Source organism: Epinephelus fuscoguttatus, linkage group LG21 (assembly GCF_011397635.1).
Source record: "Epinephelus fuscoguttatus linkage group LG21, E.fuscoguttatus.final_Chr_v1".
Lineage (NCBI taxonomy): Eukaryota > Metazoa > Chordata > Actinopteri > Perciformes > Serranidae > Epinephelus > Epinephelus fuscoguttatus.
Genome location: NC_064772.1, coordinates 23,121,625 through 23,137,432, shown reverse-complemented (window position 1 = coordinate 23,137,432; position 15,808 = coordinate 23,121,625). Strand labels below are relative to the sequence as shown.

Below are 15,808 nucleotides of genomic sequence, written 5' to 3'. Positions count from 1 at the left end.
GCAAGTAAATGAAAATAAGGGTTCTTACAATCCATGATGGTGACTGTTGTAAATGTTATGTTGCTAATAAATGTTCTCAAATTTGTTTTCCAGAAGGTCAGAGGTCAAAAGACAAACAAGCATGTGACATTTTCATGTATTAGGCCTCACAGACATCCTTTCACATTGGATACAGTTGTTTTGCATTTGGCTGGTGCCTGTCTACTGTAAACATTATCATTATTGTAATAAAGTGTATATCAATAGAATGCTGCTTAATCTTGTCTTGTTCATTATTTTTTTAATAACACTTGTTCCCAAACTGAGGGTCCAGATCACCACTAGGAGTCGCCAGAGCTTCTATGGGGGTCACGAAGAGTTCTTGATTTTAAGGGGTATAAAACAACTTTTCAAAACACATTTAGCAGGAAAAAGCATATAACAATTGCTAAGCATCAGGGAAAAGAAAAAAAACTGAATTTGTCCAAAAAGAGGCCTATTGTATGATTATATAAACTAGAAAAGGTAGGCCTATACTAAACAGAATCAGATTAAAAGGTCTTAAATATATCACGGAAGCTCATCTCCAATGCAGTATTCACAGGAAATAATCTGCCCAAAATTGATTCAAATTACATTCAATACTCCAAGAAATTATATAACAATATAAATATAATTTTCAAGAAATATGATTTTTTATAATAGAGGGGATAAAAGATGGAGCAACAGGTGCCAGCCAAATGCAGAACAAGTGCATCCAATATGAAAAGAGGTCTGTGAGGCCTAATACATGAATATATACTTAAATATTAATTCACTGGGCAAATTATATAACAAAGAGTAAACTGAAAAGTATTTTAATTCTTGTCTCCATCTGCTGGTGGGCCATCGTGATAAGAGTATGCATGTAAAATATGATGTTAATTCCACTAGAAAGGAGACTTCATTCATTCATTTCCATAACTGTTTATCCTCTTGAGGGTCGCGTGGGGGCTGGAGCCCATCCCAGTTGACACTGATTGAGAGGCAGGGTACACCCTGGACAGGTCGCCAGACTATCACAGGGCTGACACATAGAGACAGACAACCATTCACACTCACATTCACACCTACGGCCAATTTAGAGTCACCAGTTAACCTGCATGTCTTTGGACTGTGGGAGGAAGCTGGAGTATCCGCAGAAAACCCACGATGAAGTAGGGAGAACATGCAAACGCCACACAGAAGGGGCTCCCTCCTGGGATAGAACCAGGAACCCTCTTGCTGTGAGGCGACAGTGCTAAAAGGAGACTAACTGATCACTAAAATTAGGTGGGGAAAAAGGTGGATATATCGATATCAGCATCAGTTGTCGGTCAAATGAGTTGTTGCATATCAGATATCGGCAAAAAAATCCAATATCATGCTTCCCAATTTTTATATATTCTTATGTTTGTTTATGTTTTCTTCTGTTTTTAACTATTTGCATCCTGACCCAAATGGACTGCTCTGGATTGTTTTTTTGATTGTTTGTATTTTTATTCTGTAACAACAAAAGAAAAACGGCTGTTCTTTTTTTTTTTTTTTTTTTTTTTTGGTTTTGGTTTAAAACAAAAAAATGACAAATTTGTTTTGTTTTGTTTTTAAATTACAAATGAATTACGAAGTACCCAACGATACTTGGACCTTTTACCCTATTCTAGAGTGGGTACATTAGCCTAATTGTTTGCAAATGAAAGTTTGGAGAAAAAGCAAGTGTTGGGAAGATTAACCAGCAGGGGACATTTTTAAAACATGGCAACCCACATGGTTTTCCTATAAATTGGTTATAATTATATGAATATATTAATACATTATTTATTAACATTAATAAAGCCATTATAAGCAATTAGTAAAGGGTGCCTGCTTAAAAAATGGCACCACTTTTTCTCAAGTGCTTGTAAATTTGCCACAGCCTTTTTTATTTTGAAAACCTGTAACCGGAAGTCAACGTTTAATTCCGGCTAGCTTAAAAGTGTTGAGCCTCTCTCAATGTTCAACAATGTAGATCCAGGAAGCCCTCTTGAGAATATACTGTCTGTGCCCTGTCTGTACCCTTATGGACATTTCTTCATCTCTTGGTGTCGTGTCCTCTGGATGTCCGCGGGCTGGGACAGATGTGGACTCCGCTGAGAGCGCAGGACTGTCGGTGTGGCTGTCAACAGTACCGGGGATGAATCGGTGGCGTTTTTTCTGAATGTCATTCTCTCCGTCACATCCAGGCAGCAGCATCATTAAACTTTCAAAATGAGGATCTTCTTGTCTCTGCTGAAAAACTCCAACCCCAAAATCGAGTATTACTCCAGGTTCTCTCCGTCCCCGCTGTCCATTAAACAGTTTCTGGATTTTGGTGAGTAGCACTGCAGGGCTGGCATCTTAAAGCAAGGACTTGATGATAAGGACAGTCTGGGGCCTTGTATTTTATCATTTTTACTCACAATATCTATCCAATTTCAAGTGTCACAAGAAATCCCTTACTTGTTATTAATAGTGTAAGTGTTCTCCAGGCTGCCCTGAAACATTACACCTTGTTATGATCACATGGCAACTGAATTTGGTGTTTAATTTCACCACCAGAACAGCACAAACAGTCCTGAGCATGCTGATGGCTCTGCATGGCTGCTTTCTGTTGCAGGTTTGTTTACTATATGGACATGTGACAATAATCCATGCAGGTATTGTCACTGCAGCAGGCCCATAAGCAGAGGAGGAGGAGGAGGAGGAGCACCCCGGCTTTTTAATTACTCATGTTTACTCATCTTATTAGGTTTATTTCCATTTATAGGAGCTCATCTCACAGCATGAATCACTGGAGTTTGGTGTTATACCATTGAAAGTTACACGAGAGGTCTGTTTTTGTACATGCAGTGCTTTTTTCTGTCTGCACCTACAGTCACGTAGGCATGTTCCCTCTGGCACGAGACTTGAAACATAAGATGACAGTGCTGGTAGTCAGACTCCAGCCGTTTCTTAATCCATCTCTGATTAAACACTGTCATCACTGTTGCGTAATTTGTCCTCACAGCTGTAGATTGGATGTGCAATTACAGGAAGGATCTTTTTTCGCAGCGATTCCTCATGGCATGAGAGGAGTTGGGCAAACAGCATAGGTGTGTTTCAGAAGGGAACAAATGAGATGTCATCCAAGGAGCCGAGTGTGTGTGTGTGTCATTCCAGGGCTGAGTCAGTGTTTATTGCTTTCACTACCCCATTTTATAATCGAAGAGCCCTCCCTTTATGTTGCTGAATCAGTGGAAGCTGCTCCTTTGACCAGAGGTTTCCTTTCACTCTGCCAGATCATGTTGTTGTCATCCCAAAGACGCTAAAATCGTCACTTCTTACTGCGTCTGTGTGTCAGAGTGTTGAGGTCACACACAGGGCAACACGATATCTGCACAACATACTTCCTGTAAGCTGCAGACGTTCCTTTGAATGCATGGTTTGCTGAGACTTTACCATTGTTACTTTTTTAATAGTTAGAAAAACCTGGAACAATTTTTCTCCAACCAGTTTGCTCTGTGTGAAGTGGTTCCCTAGGCCAAGGGTTAATAGGTTGCACATGCTGCTGTGTGAATCTGGTGAGGTACAAAAAGAGCAAAGTCATAGTCATTCTCAAGGAAGACATTTAATATTATACCACAGTAACTCAGTTTCTGTTGTTTACATGTAAAACATAAATCCCCCTAACCTCTCCATGACTCCCCCCTTTCCACTGGGTAACAAGATTTATGATTTCCTTGTAAAGCTAATGTTGGCAGACAGAAAATACACTCCAGCAAGTTAGCAGAGTTAAAAGTATCATGTTTAAAGGTTGCAAATTGAGACTGACTACAGCCATATACTTATATTTTGGCTATGTGTGGTGTGTGTTTAGAAGAAGAAGATATACTGTATACATCCCTGAGGAGAAATTCAATTATTTTCACTCTGTTCATATACACATGCATGAACAGGACCTATACATGCATTAAAAGCATGAAATATGGAGACATACACAAACAAAAACAATACATGCATTAAGTTGCTGGTGTTCTTTTACAGATCCACAATTGAGAGCATCCGCTCATACTGTATTTCTGTGTGGTTTTGGTGGGTGTTCTGTTGCAGACAAAAAGGCTTTCAGTCATTGCAAACAGCCGTACTCTCTCAAGAGCCAATAACATCATATAGGACAATACACACCCTGGCCACCACTTGTTCAAACTGTTACCTTCTGGTAGGCGTTATAGGTCCATCAGATCCAGAACCACCAGATTTGCAAATAGCTTCTTCCCAAATGCAATAATTTCACCAAACAAACATACGTAGTTCACTCAGGAACACAAGTCAAAGAAAACTTTATTTCCATTTGCAGTATTATATTTGGTGGTATGGCTCTGTACTGGGGCCCCTCTGCTTTTCCTCAGGCCTACGCAGAAAGCCTCTTCTACGTGCCTACGTGGAGAGCCTAAGGCAGAGAGAGTGTACCTCTCTGCCCTTCCACGTGCAAATGAGGAAAGGTTGAGGCAGAAAGAGCACACCTCCCTGCCCTTCCATGCGCTTACATGGAAAGCCTAAGGCAAGGAGAGCAGCAGCAAAGACCCCCCAGGAACAGAACAGAGCAGCATCAAATATACAGAAATGACATTGATAAGTCAGACACAGCATGAAAAGGAGGAGCTGGGGTGGAGACAGGTTGCACAGCAGCTTGCAGAGGAAGCAGCAACAGTAGGCAGGCCAGAGCAGTTTAAATAGGGCGCCTTGAATGAGATTCACCAATTGGTTGCATAGAAAGGAATCATGTGATCTATTAGCTGACACCCTTCCATCAATCAGCTGCTCCATCAGTTGATTGGGCTGTTTGAGATCAGCTGATGTAGCTACAGTAGGATGTGAGCTGAGCTGCCTGAACTAACGCTATGCTCAGTTTAAACAAATTCACTCCACTCACTGCCACCTCTTGCACGTCAACACCTGCACTTTATTTCATGATTGCTCTTTCATTGTTATTGTTTTATTTGTTTCCTTTTTAATGTTGTATTTATTGTACACACCATGGTGGAGTAGCGCTCCAAATTTTGTTGTATTGTAAAGCACAATGACAATAAAGGCGTTCAGTTCAAATGTAGGGATGTCAGAGCAAGGGCGCGTATTCGTTGCCTTCCTCAAGGGCACCTTGGCAGTGCCCAGGAGATGAACTGGCGCTTCTCCAGCAACTAGTCCATGCTCCATACTTGGTCCATATGGGGACTAGAAGCGACGACCCTTCTATTCCCAAGCCAAGTCCCTATGGACTGAGCAACTGCCGCCTCACTACTTCCTCTACAAGTCACCTTAATACAGAACTTCACACACGTGAAACAATTTTTTATTCAACTCACTGTAACTAGGTGAGAACAAGACATCTCAGGAATGTTTTAATTGTGTTTTGGTTTTACTCCATCATTGTTGGAAGGGTTTGTCACACCCAAGAGGTCTGGTGGTTTTGAAAGGAGCCACTATGACTGTGAGTAGCAAGACAGGTAAAAAAAAAAATCTGAAATATGTTTCTTGGCAGGAAAACTTAATTCCCATAAGTGAAAACCATACCAGACTTTCCAGATTTTCCTGACACTTTTAATGGTGCATCTATGACAAATACTTTTTCTTCAGGCAGGGACAATGCTTGTGAGAAAACATCCTACATGTTCCTGCGCAAGGAGCTTCCGGTGCGGCTGGCCAACACCATGAGAGAAGTCAACCTGCTACCTGATAACCTGCTCAGCCAGCCCTCCATCAGACTAGTGCAGAAATGGTGAGACATCCTTGAGAAGTACACTTCATCTTCCTTCCAGACGATAAGGTTTATAATCGTAGTAGTGTTGATAAGTGTCTGTAAAAGTTGCCTTTTGACCTCTTTGCTTTGTTAGGTACATGCAGAGCTTTGTGGAGCTGCTCGATTACGAGAACAGAAAGCCAGAGGACCCTCACGCTTTGAACGAGTGAGTGAATATTTCCCTTATTAAAGATTCATGAACACAAGTACAGTATGATGTACAGTAAGCACAGCTTCATGAGCCACCCAGCTGTTGCATACTGGCTCTATGTCTGTAGTCCGCTGCAGCTAATCCCCTCTGCTCACATAGATCTGTGCAGACTGTTCAGGTAACAGTGCGTATTTATACTGTAACCACACCTTTGAGATAAACAGCCACACATTGCTGATAAACACAGACAGGAATTCGGATAAGACCGTCTGTTTAGAAAACACACTACCAAGAATTGTCTGCTTCAGTGGAAATGAAAGAAGTGTGGTATTAAGTTTGATACTCTTCCCAATCATTTTTCTGGCCTTCAGAAATAGCAAAAAATGATGCAGCTGTTGAGCAACATATTTCTTTCTTGAGATTTATTAAGTAACATCCTCAAAATGACATGACAGGTTGCTTATTGGTGATTGTGTTAATATTTTGGATTAACTTCCTCCTCTTAAAATGTTTTTATTTTTAGTTTCCTGGAGCTCTTGATTGAGATCCGCAACCGTCACAACGATGTGGTTCCCACCATGGCTCAGGGAGTCATCGAGTACAAGGAGAAGTTTGGCTTTGACCCCTTTATCAGCAGCAACATTCAGTACTTCCTCGACCGCTTCTACACCAACCGTATCTCCTTCCGCATGCTCATCAACCAGCACAGTGAGTCTCAGAAATCTGTGTTGAATCATGATCATACAGTCTGTCTGAGTAGCTAGTTAATTTTTGTTTTGTCTTTCTTGCAGCTCTCCTGTTTGGTAATGACACTAACCCTGCACATCCAAAACACATAGGCAGTATTGATCCCACCTGCAGTGTGGCTGAAGTCGTCAGTGGTGAGTTTGAAGTCATAAACATTCATTAACTTTTTGCACACTTGATTGTGTTTTAGATGTAATTTTAAATGCATAAAATGTAACATTACAAAATTCATCTCAGTTACAACTCACAAGGTTCACTGACAAAACAACTGTCTTCCAAACATGTTTTCCAAACAAATACAACATGCTAACATTATTAGCACAAGCCTGTGGCATTTTACATTGTATGAATTAGCCTAAAGGCAAGCAGAGATTTCCTATACTCATAAGAAGCCAGGATAAATCACACACAAGGCAAAAAATGCTATTCTTATCTGTGAAATAAAAGTAAATAAAAGCTTCGATTCTACAGAGGGAAATGGTTCCAGCTTACAAAAGTAGACAGGAAGTCCGTATAGCCATGACTTGTAGTTACATTTCTGGGTAGGTGAATGTCAGGCTACGGTGTAGGGTATGGCGTAAGCTCTACATCAACGCAGAACCTATGCCGTAGGTACAGCGTTGATTTGATGCAGAAGTATTAATCCTGCTTCACTTGCTTGGGGTGGCAGTAGCTCAGTCCATAGGGACTTGGGTTGGGAACCGGACTGGTGGCTGGAGAGGTGCCAGTTCACCTCCTGGGCACTGCCGAGGTGCCCTTGAGCAAGGCACCAAACACCCCAACCGTAATTGACAAGCAAGAATGAAAACATTGAATTTCCCCTCAGGGGGATTAATAAAGTAAACAAACTTAAACTTAAACAGAGACAAGGAGAGGGCAGATATAGAAGACCCACAATCAGAGCAGAGCTGGGATTTTCTGGGAGGGAGGCTTAAAGAGACTGGTGCTAAAATGGAGTCTTCTCAGACAGAGGGTGAATACAGGTGTTCCAGCACAGTCAGTATGAGGAAAAAAAGTGGTTTTATGTGTCCGTGTCAGCGTCAGCCGTGGCCAGAGGCATTATATCCACTTGGAAGTTTCTGTTTTCACTTTATATGCTTTCATTAGGATGCATTGTCAGCCATTTTAGTGGGGTATCCTACCACTATTATGCTGATGACACCCAAATCTACCTGTCCTTTAAACTAGCTAATGTTAGCACTTTAAAGGAGTGCTTCACCTCTATTGAAAACTGGATGACTTATAATATTTCTTCAGCTAAACTCAGACAAAACAGAAGTAATAATCTTTGGCCCTGATCACCTAGCAAAGAAATTACAACTGTTTACTGGTCCTCTGGCAACTAATGTAAAATCAACGGAAATTTAGGCATCACTTTTGATGGCATCACTTTTGAACTTTAAACCACATGTCAATAATCTCATTATTGCTGCTTCTACCTACGAAACATTACCAAAATTAAATCAGCTGTGCCTTTTCCTGACCATAATGCACTGTTTACATGCCTCAGGAAATCCGCAGTAGTTTTGCTTCAACTAATACATAATGCTGCAGCTCATATTTTAACTGGGACAGTTAAAGTTAAGTTCAATGCCTGATTTGTACTTTTGTGATTTGTAACTTTTGTGTTTTATTTCCTTTTATTCTGTTTTTGCCTCTGTACACACTAGTTTTCGATGCTCTTAACATTTTTAAAATATTGTCATTGATGTCTTATTTTCATACGCTTTGTGAAGCACTTTGTAACCTTGTTTAGATTAATGCTATTAATTAATGCTAAGTGTTGGTCAGTCCGTTCCATTCAACACAATAAATTGCAAAAGTGAAAGGGTCTGAATATTTTCTGAAGCAGCTGTATGGGTTGAACTTTTTGCTTTGTTGTAAATGTTTGTCTGCACTTAACAGCATGTTTACATAATGATAGTTTCTAAAGAAAACCAGCAGCACAGATCCAAAGCTGCCCTCTCAGTGACCCGGCAAGGAACAGCAGCTACATTAATGACCTGAGACTGGAATCTAAATGTAAACAATGAACATATTCTGCTGGTTCTGCCCTGACTCATGTTGTTTTGCATCCTGTCAGATGCCTATGACACAGCGAAGATGTTGTGTGAGAAGTACTACTTGGCTTCACCCGGGCTGAAGATCGAAGAGTTCAACAGTAAGATTTTTTTATGGATTCATGCATTTGACCGTTCATCCCTGTAATCTGTTGCACAGCTGAAATGAAGCAGTGTATACTGTGTAGTCTAGAATGAATGGGTGCAGCTTTGGAGTCCAAATTTAGTCCCATCCTGATTACAATGTTCACCATCTCATTAACTTCAAAAGAGCCAGCTCAGTGTGTGATCTTCCAACACCCCTGTTATTCTTGTCTCACAGTGAAAGCCCCGAAAAAGCCCATCCAGGCGGTGTATGTGCCCTCTCATCTGTTCCACATGCTGTTCGAGCTCTTCAAGGTGAGCAGTGCAGCATCACTGGCGGTAACTTAGCTGGTTAAGTGCTCTCTAAGTGTAATTAAATCTGAATGTGACTATAATTCTATAAGGACTTGCGCTGAGCTGAGTTAATTAGCTCCATGGGTGTTTGCAGAACTCAATGAGAGCCACAGTGGAGCTCTATGAGAACAGCAATGAGGAATTACCTCCAGTCAAGGCTAAAGTCACTCTGGGTAAAGAAGATCTCTCCATAAAGGTAAAGCAGACACAAGTACGCACATCATTAAATAAGTGATCTGTGGGATTGTTGCTCCACCTCTGCCACGTTCTGTCTTCAGATCAGCGACAGAGGAGGAGGAGTCCCTCTGAGGAAGATAGACCGTCTGTTTAACTACATGTATTCCACTGCTCCTACACCAAGCCTGGAGCCAGGAGCTGTCCCACTGGTACTCACATAAAATCAAATCAGTATTGACCCCCGGTCACCATTCCCAAACTTTTTTAGCCCATACATTTGTTAAATGTGGCGTGACCTCTGGGAAATATATTTCTTACACTCTCCCTCCCTCTCCCAGGCTGGTTTTGGCTACGGCTTGCCGATTTCTAGGCTCTACGCCAGATACTTCCAGGGGGATCTGAAACTCTACTCCATGGAGGGCGTTGGCACTGATGCAGTCATCTATCTGAAGGTAAAGTGAGCTAGTCAAATGGGGAGCATGTTGTGTCGGTTATTCTGTGTCCTTAAGACGTGACTCAGCTACGTCAGAGTTTAAAGGGACAGTTGGACATTTAGGATAATAAGCTAATTCCCTTTTTTTGTTTTCCAAGACTCAGATGAGAAGATTGATACAATTCTCATCTGTCTGTTAAAGAGTAACTTTGGTATTTTTCACCCTGGACCCTATTTTGCTATGTTTTTGTGTCTAAGTGACTAATGGGAACAACAGTTTTGAAATAGGTCCAGTGTTAAGCGAGAGGGCTACAGCCAACACCTGCGAAATTGGCTGCAGTTTAACCACTGGAGGCAACATGTACCATCAATGTACAGCCACTATAAGTGCTTATTATTACCACTGATAGGCTCATATTATTATTCCAAGTGTCTCCTAAACAAAAAGGATCTCGCTCTAAGGACTATCTCTGTAGGGATCCTTTCTGTAACGTTGTCAGACTCAGAATAACAATGTGAGACTATCATAGGACAAATTGTCTGTGCATAATTGTGCTGAGTGGTTCTGTTGCAGCCTGTTTCATAAGTAAGATCCTTTTTGTTTGACCAGAAACTGCCCCAGAGTCACTGTTGCCAAACCCACCAGACTCCATTCAAATAAACAGTAATTTTAGTGTGTATAGAGCCAGCATATTTTCCTGTCTAACCATGTAAATTAAGGGTTTATTTCAACCAAACCAGAGCTGGTGATTGTTTGAACAGTGGAAAGACAAACCACTGTGGTATTTATGAGTTTTATTTTGTTTCGATCAACTTTGAATTAAGTGTGTTTTACAATGATAAAATTGTAGTTTATTTACCATTGGAGCACTAACGAACCAGTGACATCATTGGCCTTGTGAAGACCTCCCCAGAGGTTGAATACCTGGGTGCTTCCACACCAGTTTGTCAGACTAGTTCCAGACTAGTCAGACAAGCATGAACTGATGAAGCCTCGTGGATAAGAGGTGAAACGTCTTCTAAGACAAAACCAAGTCCAGTTGCATTCGATTCAATTGCCTTGAGATAGTTTATTTAAATGGTCTGGTGGGTTTGACGATAGCGATTTTGGGGCTGATCTTAGTTAAACAAAAAGGATCTTACTCATTAACAAAAAGGTTTATCTGTTTAGGGAATCTTTCCATAATGTTGTCAGACACCTATAATATTATCCTGAGCCTGTCAGTAGCAAAATAAAGAACTTTTGGTGGATGTACATTGACGGTGCATAATTGCCCCGAGTGATAATGTTGCAGCCTATTTTGTGGCTGTCGGCTGCAGCCCTCTCCATAAATACTGGACCAATTTAAAAAAAAAATGTTATTCCCATTAACCAGTTAGACACAAAAACATAGGAAATATAGTCCAGGTTGAAAAATACTGAAGACGGTTAGCTTAGCTTAGCTTAGCTTAGCGTAAAAACTGCAAGCAAGAGGAAACTGTTAGCTCGTCACCATTTTAAATGTAAAAAAAAAACTACCTGTAACCCCAGAGCTTACTACTTGACATGTTTTACCTCTTCTGTTTAATCTGTGCAATAATGGAAGTGCCATTGTCGGCAAGCTGTTTCCTCTTGCTGCCGTTTTTATGCTAAGCTAAGCTAATTGTCTCTAGCTTCAATGTTACATTTAGCATCATTTAAGTTTGGTATGTAAACAATTTCAAAAATTGTTATTCCCATTAGTCAGTTAGACACAAAAACATGGGAAGATATGGTCTGGGTTTAAAAATACTGAAGACAGTTAGCTTAGCTTAGCATAAAGACTGCAAGCAAGGGGAAACTGCTAGCTCATCACCATTTTAAATGTAAAAAAAAAAAAAAAAAAAATACTAGTAATCCCAGAGCTTACTACTTGACATGTTCTACCTCTTCTGTTTAATTTATGCAATAATGGAAGCGCCATTCTCCGTGAGCTGTTTCCCCTCGTTGCTGTTTTTATGCTAAGCTAAGCTAATCTTCTATGGCTTCATTGTTATATCTAGCGTCAGTTAAGTTTAGGTATGAAAACAAACTTTTCTTTAAAGATTAATAACTGTGAGTTCTTGTGTTCTATGTTTTGTCCCTCTACGTAAAGGCCCTCTCCAGCGAGTCCTTCGAGCGTCTGCCCGTCTTCAACAAATCAGCGTGGCGGCATTACAAGACCAGCCCTGAGGCAGACGACTGGAGCAACCCCAGCAAAGAGCCACGCGATGCCAGCAAGTCAAAATACAAAGCCAACAGATAACTCTGCCTGACCCCGCTAGCCCCGCCCTCTGCTGGAAGCCCAAACAGCCGCACTCTGCCCGGAGCATGCACGATGAACTGTTGCCCTTGGGTAAACACTTGGTTCAGGATCAGACTTGATTTCACATTCCGGTGATTAAAGATTTGGAAACGATGGTTGACCTTGACTTATGTCCGTACCCAATGGCAACGACATTCATCAGCGTAGCATGTTGTGGCATAAACGCCGGCTCTCCCAAGATGGAGTTTAAAATGAACCTCTTCCAAATTATAGACCCCCCCACTGTCATTTAGTAACTCTTGTGAATCTTTACTAACGTCGGCTTCGTTTCCTCCTCTATCGGGCCATTACGTCAGACTAAATTCACCGCATCACCCTCACTTCTCCTTCTGTCTCATGCAGTTTGGCCTCGCTCTTCTTTGCTGACGAGGCCGCTGAATAAGCCTCACACGGCTGATTGAGTGTCTCTCCCACCGTCGGCGAGGGCTTGTATTCAGTTTCTCTCTCTCAAACACAAGCAGAGTTGGGGGGTTTGAGTTTCAGTGCGAATGGGAAGAGGAGGAGGTTTCATTTCCTTCCTTGGGGAGACTTTTTTGACTGAACGCACAATTAGGCCAGTGTGTCACTGGCATAGCAAAGACTTGTTTGTATGTAAGCCTGGGAGAATGGAAGACAGGATTGCCTGTAGATGAGAAAAAGGGATAACTTTTAAAAAAGTGTAAGAACAAATGCATCAGGAGTACATTTTATTTTATGAAGATTCATGTCAAAGAGAGAAAGCCTTACATCTAACATTTGATGTTAAAATCTGCCTTTAAGGCTCCTCCACTAGAACTTAAAGTTTATTTATAATGGAAGAATGTTATTTCAGAGTGTTTTGTTTATATCTCACCCTCTCACATGTAAAAGTCACCTGAACTCCCTCTTATACAGTTGACGGGCAATACTGACGCTCCATTTCTGCTTATAAGCCAGCTTTGCACCCTGATTGATCAACTAAAGGACCAAAGGAGCATCTGTAGGATGCCAAGTAAACGCCTAGTAGCTTCAGCCACACCAGCATGATGTATCGTACAAACCTGCACAGAGAGGAATGGACTTGTTGCATCTAACAAGGACTATAAACGTGGGAATACATCGTTACATCTCCTTTCTACACCATCCTACCAACATTTTAGACCCGCTGTGATCGATACGCAACCTGCAGCTATCAGCTTGAACTTGTGACCCTAACAGCGCTTCATCCAACCAGCCTTGTGACTCACCCGTAGTGTTACTAACACGGACAGTCTGCTGAATGAGTTTGAAACAAAGCTTGTGTATTTTTAAGATGTGCTTTTTTTGTTTTTATTACCACGTGTGGAAATGATAGAATCGGAAGATACAGGTGAAATGCAGAAGGATCTGATACCTGACAGGGTTTTTATTTATTTTATGCAGGGACACAGTTAAAGAACTACCTTTTCAAGCTTTTACTATGTTGTCTTTTACTACTAATTATCTGTTTCATCGGAACAAGATTACTTTTAATGATCTTTTAATGATTTTTCTTTAATTATTTCTTAAAGCATATGGACAGTCTACTTCATTTTCTTTATTTAAACACAAAGTAAATCACGCAGTGTTTGGAAAAGCCAGCAGGGGAAACTAATAATGGAAGCAAACTGCATTCACTTGAGAAAAAAATATTTGCCCCGTTTTTCTGGATTAACAAGATTATCGCAGGGATTCGATTTTGATTTACTGGTCCATCTACGTCCCAACCCTCGTCTATGGTCATGAGCTCTGGGTAGTGACCGAAAGAATGAGATCGCAGATACAACTGGCAAAAATGAGTTTCCTCCGTGGGGTGGCTGGGCTCAGCTTTAGAGATAGGGTGAGGAGCTCAGACATCCGGAGGGAACTCGGAGTAGAGCTGCTGCTCCTTCACGTCGAAAGGGGTCAGTTGAGGTGGTTCGGGCATCTGATCAGGATGCCTCCTGGGCGCCTCCTGTTGGAGGTGTTCGGGGCACGTCCCACTGGTAGGAGGCCCCAGGGCAGACCCAGAAGGGATCCCACATTGGGATAACATATCTCATCTGGCCTGGGAACGCCTTGGGGTGCCCCAGGAGGAGCTGGACAACGTTGCTGGGGAGAGGGACGTCTGGGATGCATTACCCGTCCAGCTGCCCCTGTGACTCGGCCCCGGATAAGCAGATGAAAATGGATGGATTAGATAATCTCAGGATTCTAAGAAAAGTTTTCATGGAAAAAAATCTGCTTGTTTTTCTGAATTAATGACGTAATAATCTTGTTAATTGTTTTGCATGTTCTCCCCGTGTCAGCGTGGGTTTTCTCCAGGTACTCCAGCTTCCTCCCACAGTCCAAAGACATGCAGGTTAATTGGTGACTCTAAATTGTCCGTAGGTGTGAATGTGAGTGTGAATGGTTGTCTGTCTCTATGTGTCAGCCCTGTGATAGTCTGGCGACCTGTCCAGGGTGTACCCTGCCCCCCCACGACCCCTAACGGGATAAGCAGTTACGGACGACAAATGAGTCTTTATAATTCTAAGTCCCAGAAGGTGATATTTTAATCAACAAAAGATCCTCTTGTGTGCACAAGTTTAAAAAACAAATTCACCTTCCGGGACTTTAGGAGCTCCATATTTTCTCAACGTACGATAATAATAATATTTTTAATTCAGAAAAACAAGAGTATAGTTTTTTCATGAAAACTTTCCTTGGAATTCTGGGATAATAATGTTGTCAAAAAAGCTTTTTTTCTTCAGTGAATGCATAGCACTCTCATATCTCTTGGTGCTGAAATATTGCGTCAAACCATCAGATTTTTATCACATAAATCACATTCAGGAACTTTTCTCAAGCACTTTACTGACCCGAGGTGTATATTTATTCTTCAAATAACTGTCACACAATCATTTGAGACCTCTATCGAGACGTTTCTTTGTAAATGGAAGACTAATTATGATCAGGTGACATCCAAGGTCGCATCTTGCACTCCTAAAACTGTCATAGAAGCAATATAATTAACTAAAAAAGACCTCACCTAAATCGAACATGGCCCAAACCTGGCACCATTTGTTAAGCATTTAAATAATCTGAAGTGACCTCCTTCTCTCGTCTCCTTTAGCTCCATCTGATGCGAAAAGAAAGGAGAGTAGATGAAGATTCAGTACGGAAAGGTTCAGCCTCACTGAAAGAATTCATCACTGCCAATGCCTTCGTAACCTGCCAGTCTCACTGAGCGATGCTCAGCGACGAACCTGCTGTAGAGGAAGTGTTATATAGTGACGACTAGTCCTCTTCATCTAAATGCCTCACCTCACCACCTTCAGTCAGTCATCATCACATGTAATGACTGTTCTAAGAGTTCTCACCTTTGTCAAAGTTTCGGTTTGTGATTTAGAGGCCCGAGGATCTTTAATCTCCAGTAGTCGTCAACCTTTACTGTTAAAGACCGTCTCTGTACCTCTGGTTTTAGAAAATGTTGTGTATATAACTATAATAATGTGTTTGCTGTACATGCAGCCAGTGTGGAGTGATCGCTCTGTTTTCCATCCTACTGTACCTCCAGCTTAGACAGATGTATTTGTATGCATGAACTCCTCGCTGTGGAGGTGTTCATGCAGAAATATGCAATTAATGCATCATTAACATATACCAAAAAAAAAGATAAGATCAGTCTAATAATGTTATTCAGCATGAGATCAACCTGTCAACCCGACAATAAAGAAAATTGCTGTTGTG

The 15,808-nt window shown here is 41.3% G+C and overlaps 1 protein-coding gene across 1 annotated transcript; it reads left to right on the top strand.

Moving 5' to 3' along the window:
• The first annotated feature begins 1,953 nt into the window (after positions 1-1,953).
• On the top strand, positions 1,954-15,808 carry pdk3a (pyruvate dehydrogenase kinase, isozyme 3a). The gene is made up of 12 exons (XM_049565106.1): positions 1,954-2,347; positions 5,629-5,770; positions 5,886-5,957; positions 6,466-6,650; positions 6,734-6,823; positions 8,773-8,850; positions 9,072-9,148; positions 9,282-9,383; positions 9,466-9,573; positions 9,703-9,816; positions 11,912-12,032; positions 15,192-15,808. The coding sequence occupies exons 1-12, from the start codon at positions 2,245-2,247 to the stop codon at positions 15,224-15,226; spliced, it is 1,227 nt and encodes a 408-aa protein (XP_049421063.1). The 5' UTR covers positions 1,954-2,244; the 3' UTR covers positions 15,227-15,808.

What these genes read in the sequence shown, in the direction of transcription:
- pdk3a (XM_049565106.1), top strand. Translation starts at nt 2,245, where the DNA reads ATGAGGATCTTCTTGTCTCTGCTGAAAAACTCCAACCCCAAAATCGAG. An exon ending in GAAGATCGAAGAGTTCAACA is followed by an intron (nt 8,851 to 9,071) that starts GTAAGATTTTTT and finishes CTTGTCTCACAG; the next exon opens with TGAAAGCCCCGAAAAAGCCC. An exon ending in TGCTGTTCGAGCTCTTCAAG is followed by an intron (nt 9,149 to 9,281) that starts GTGAGCAGTGCA and finishes GGGTGTTTGCAG; the next exon opens with AACTCAATGAGAGCCACAGT.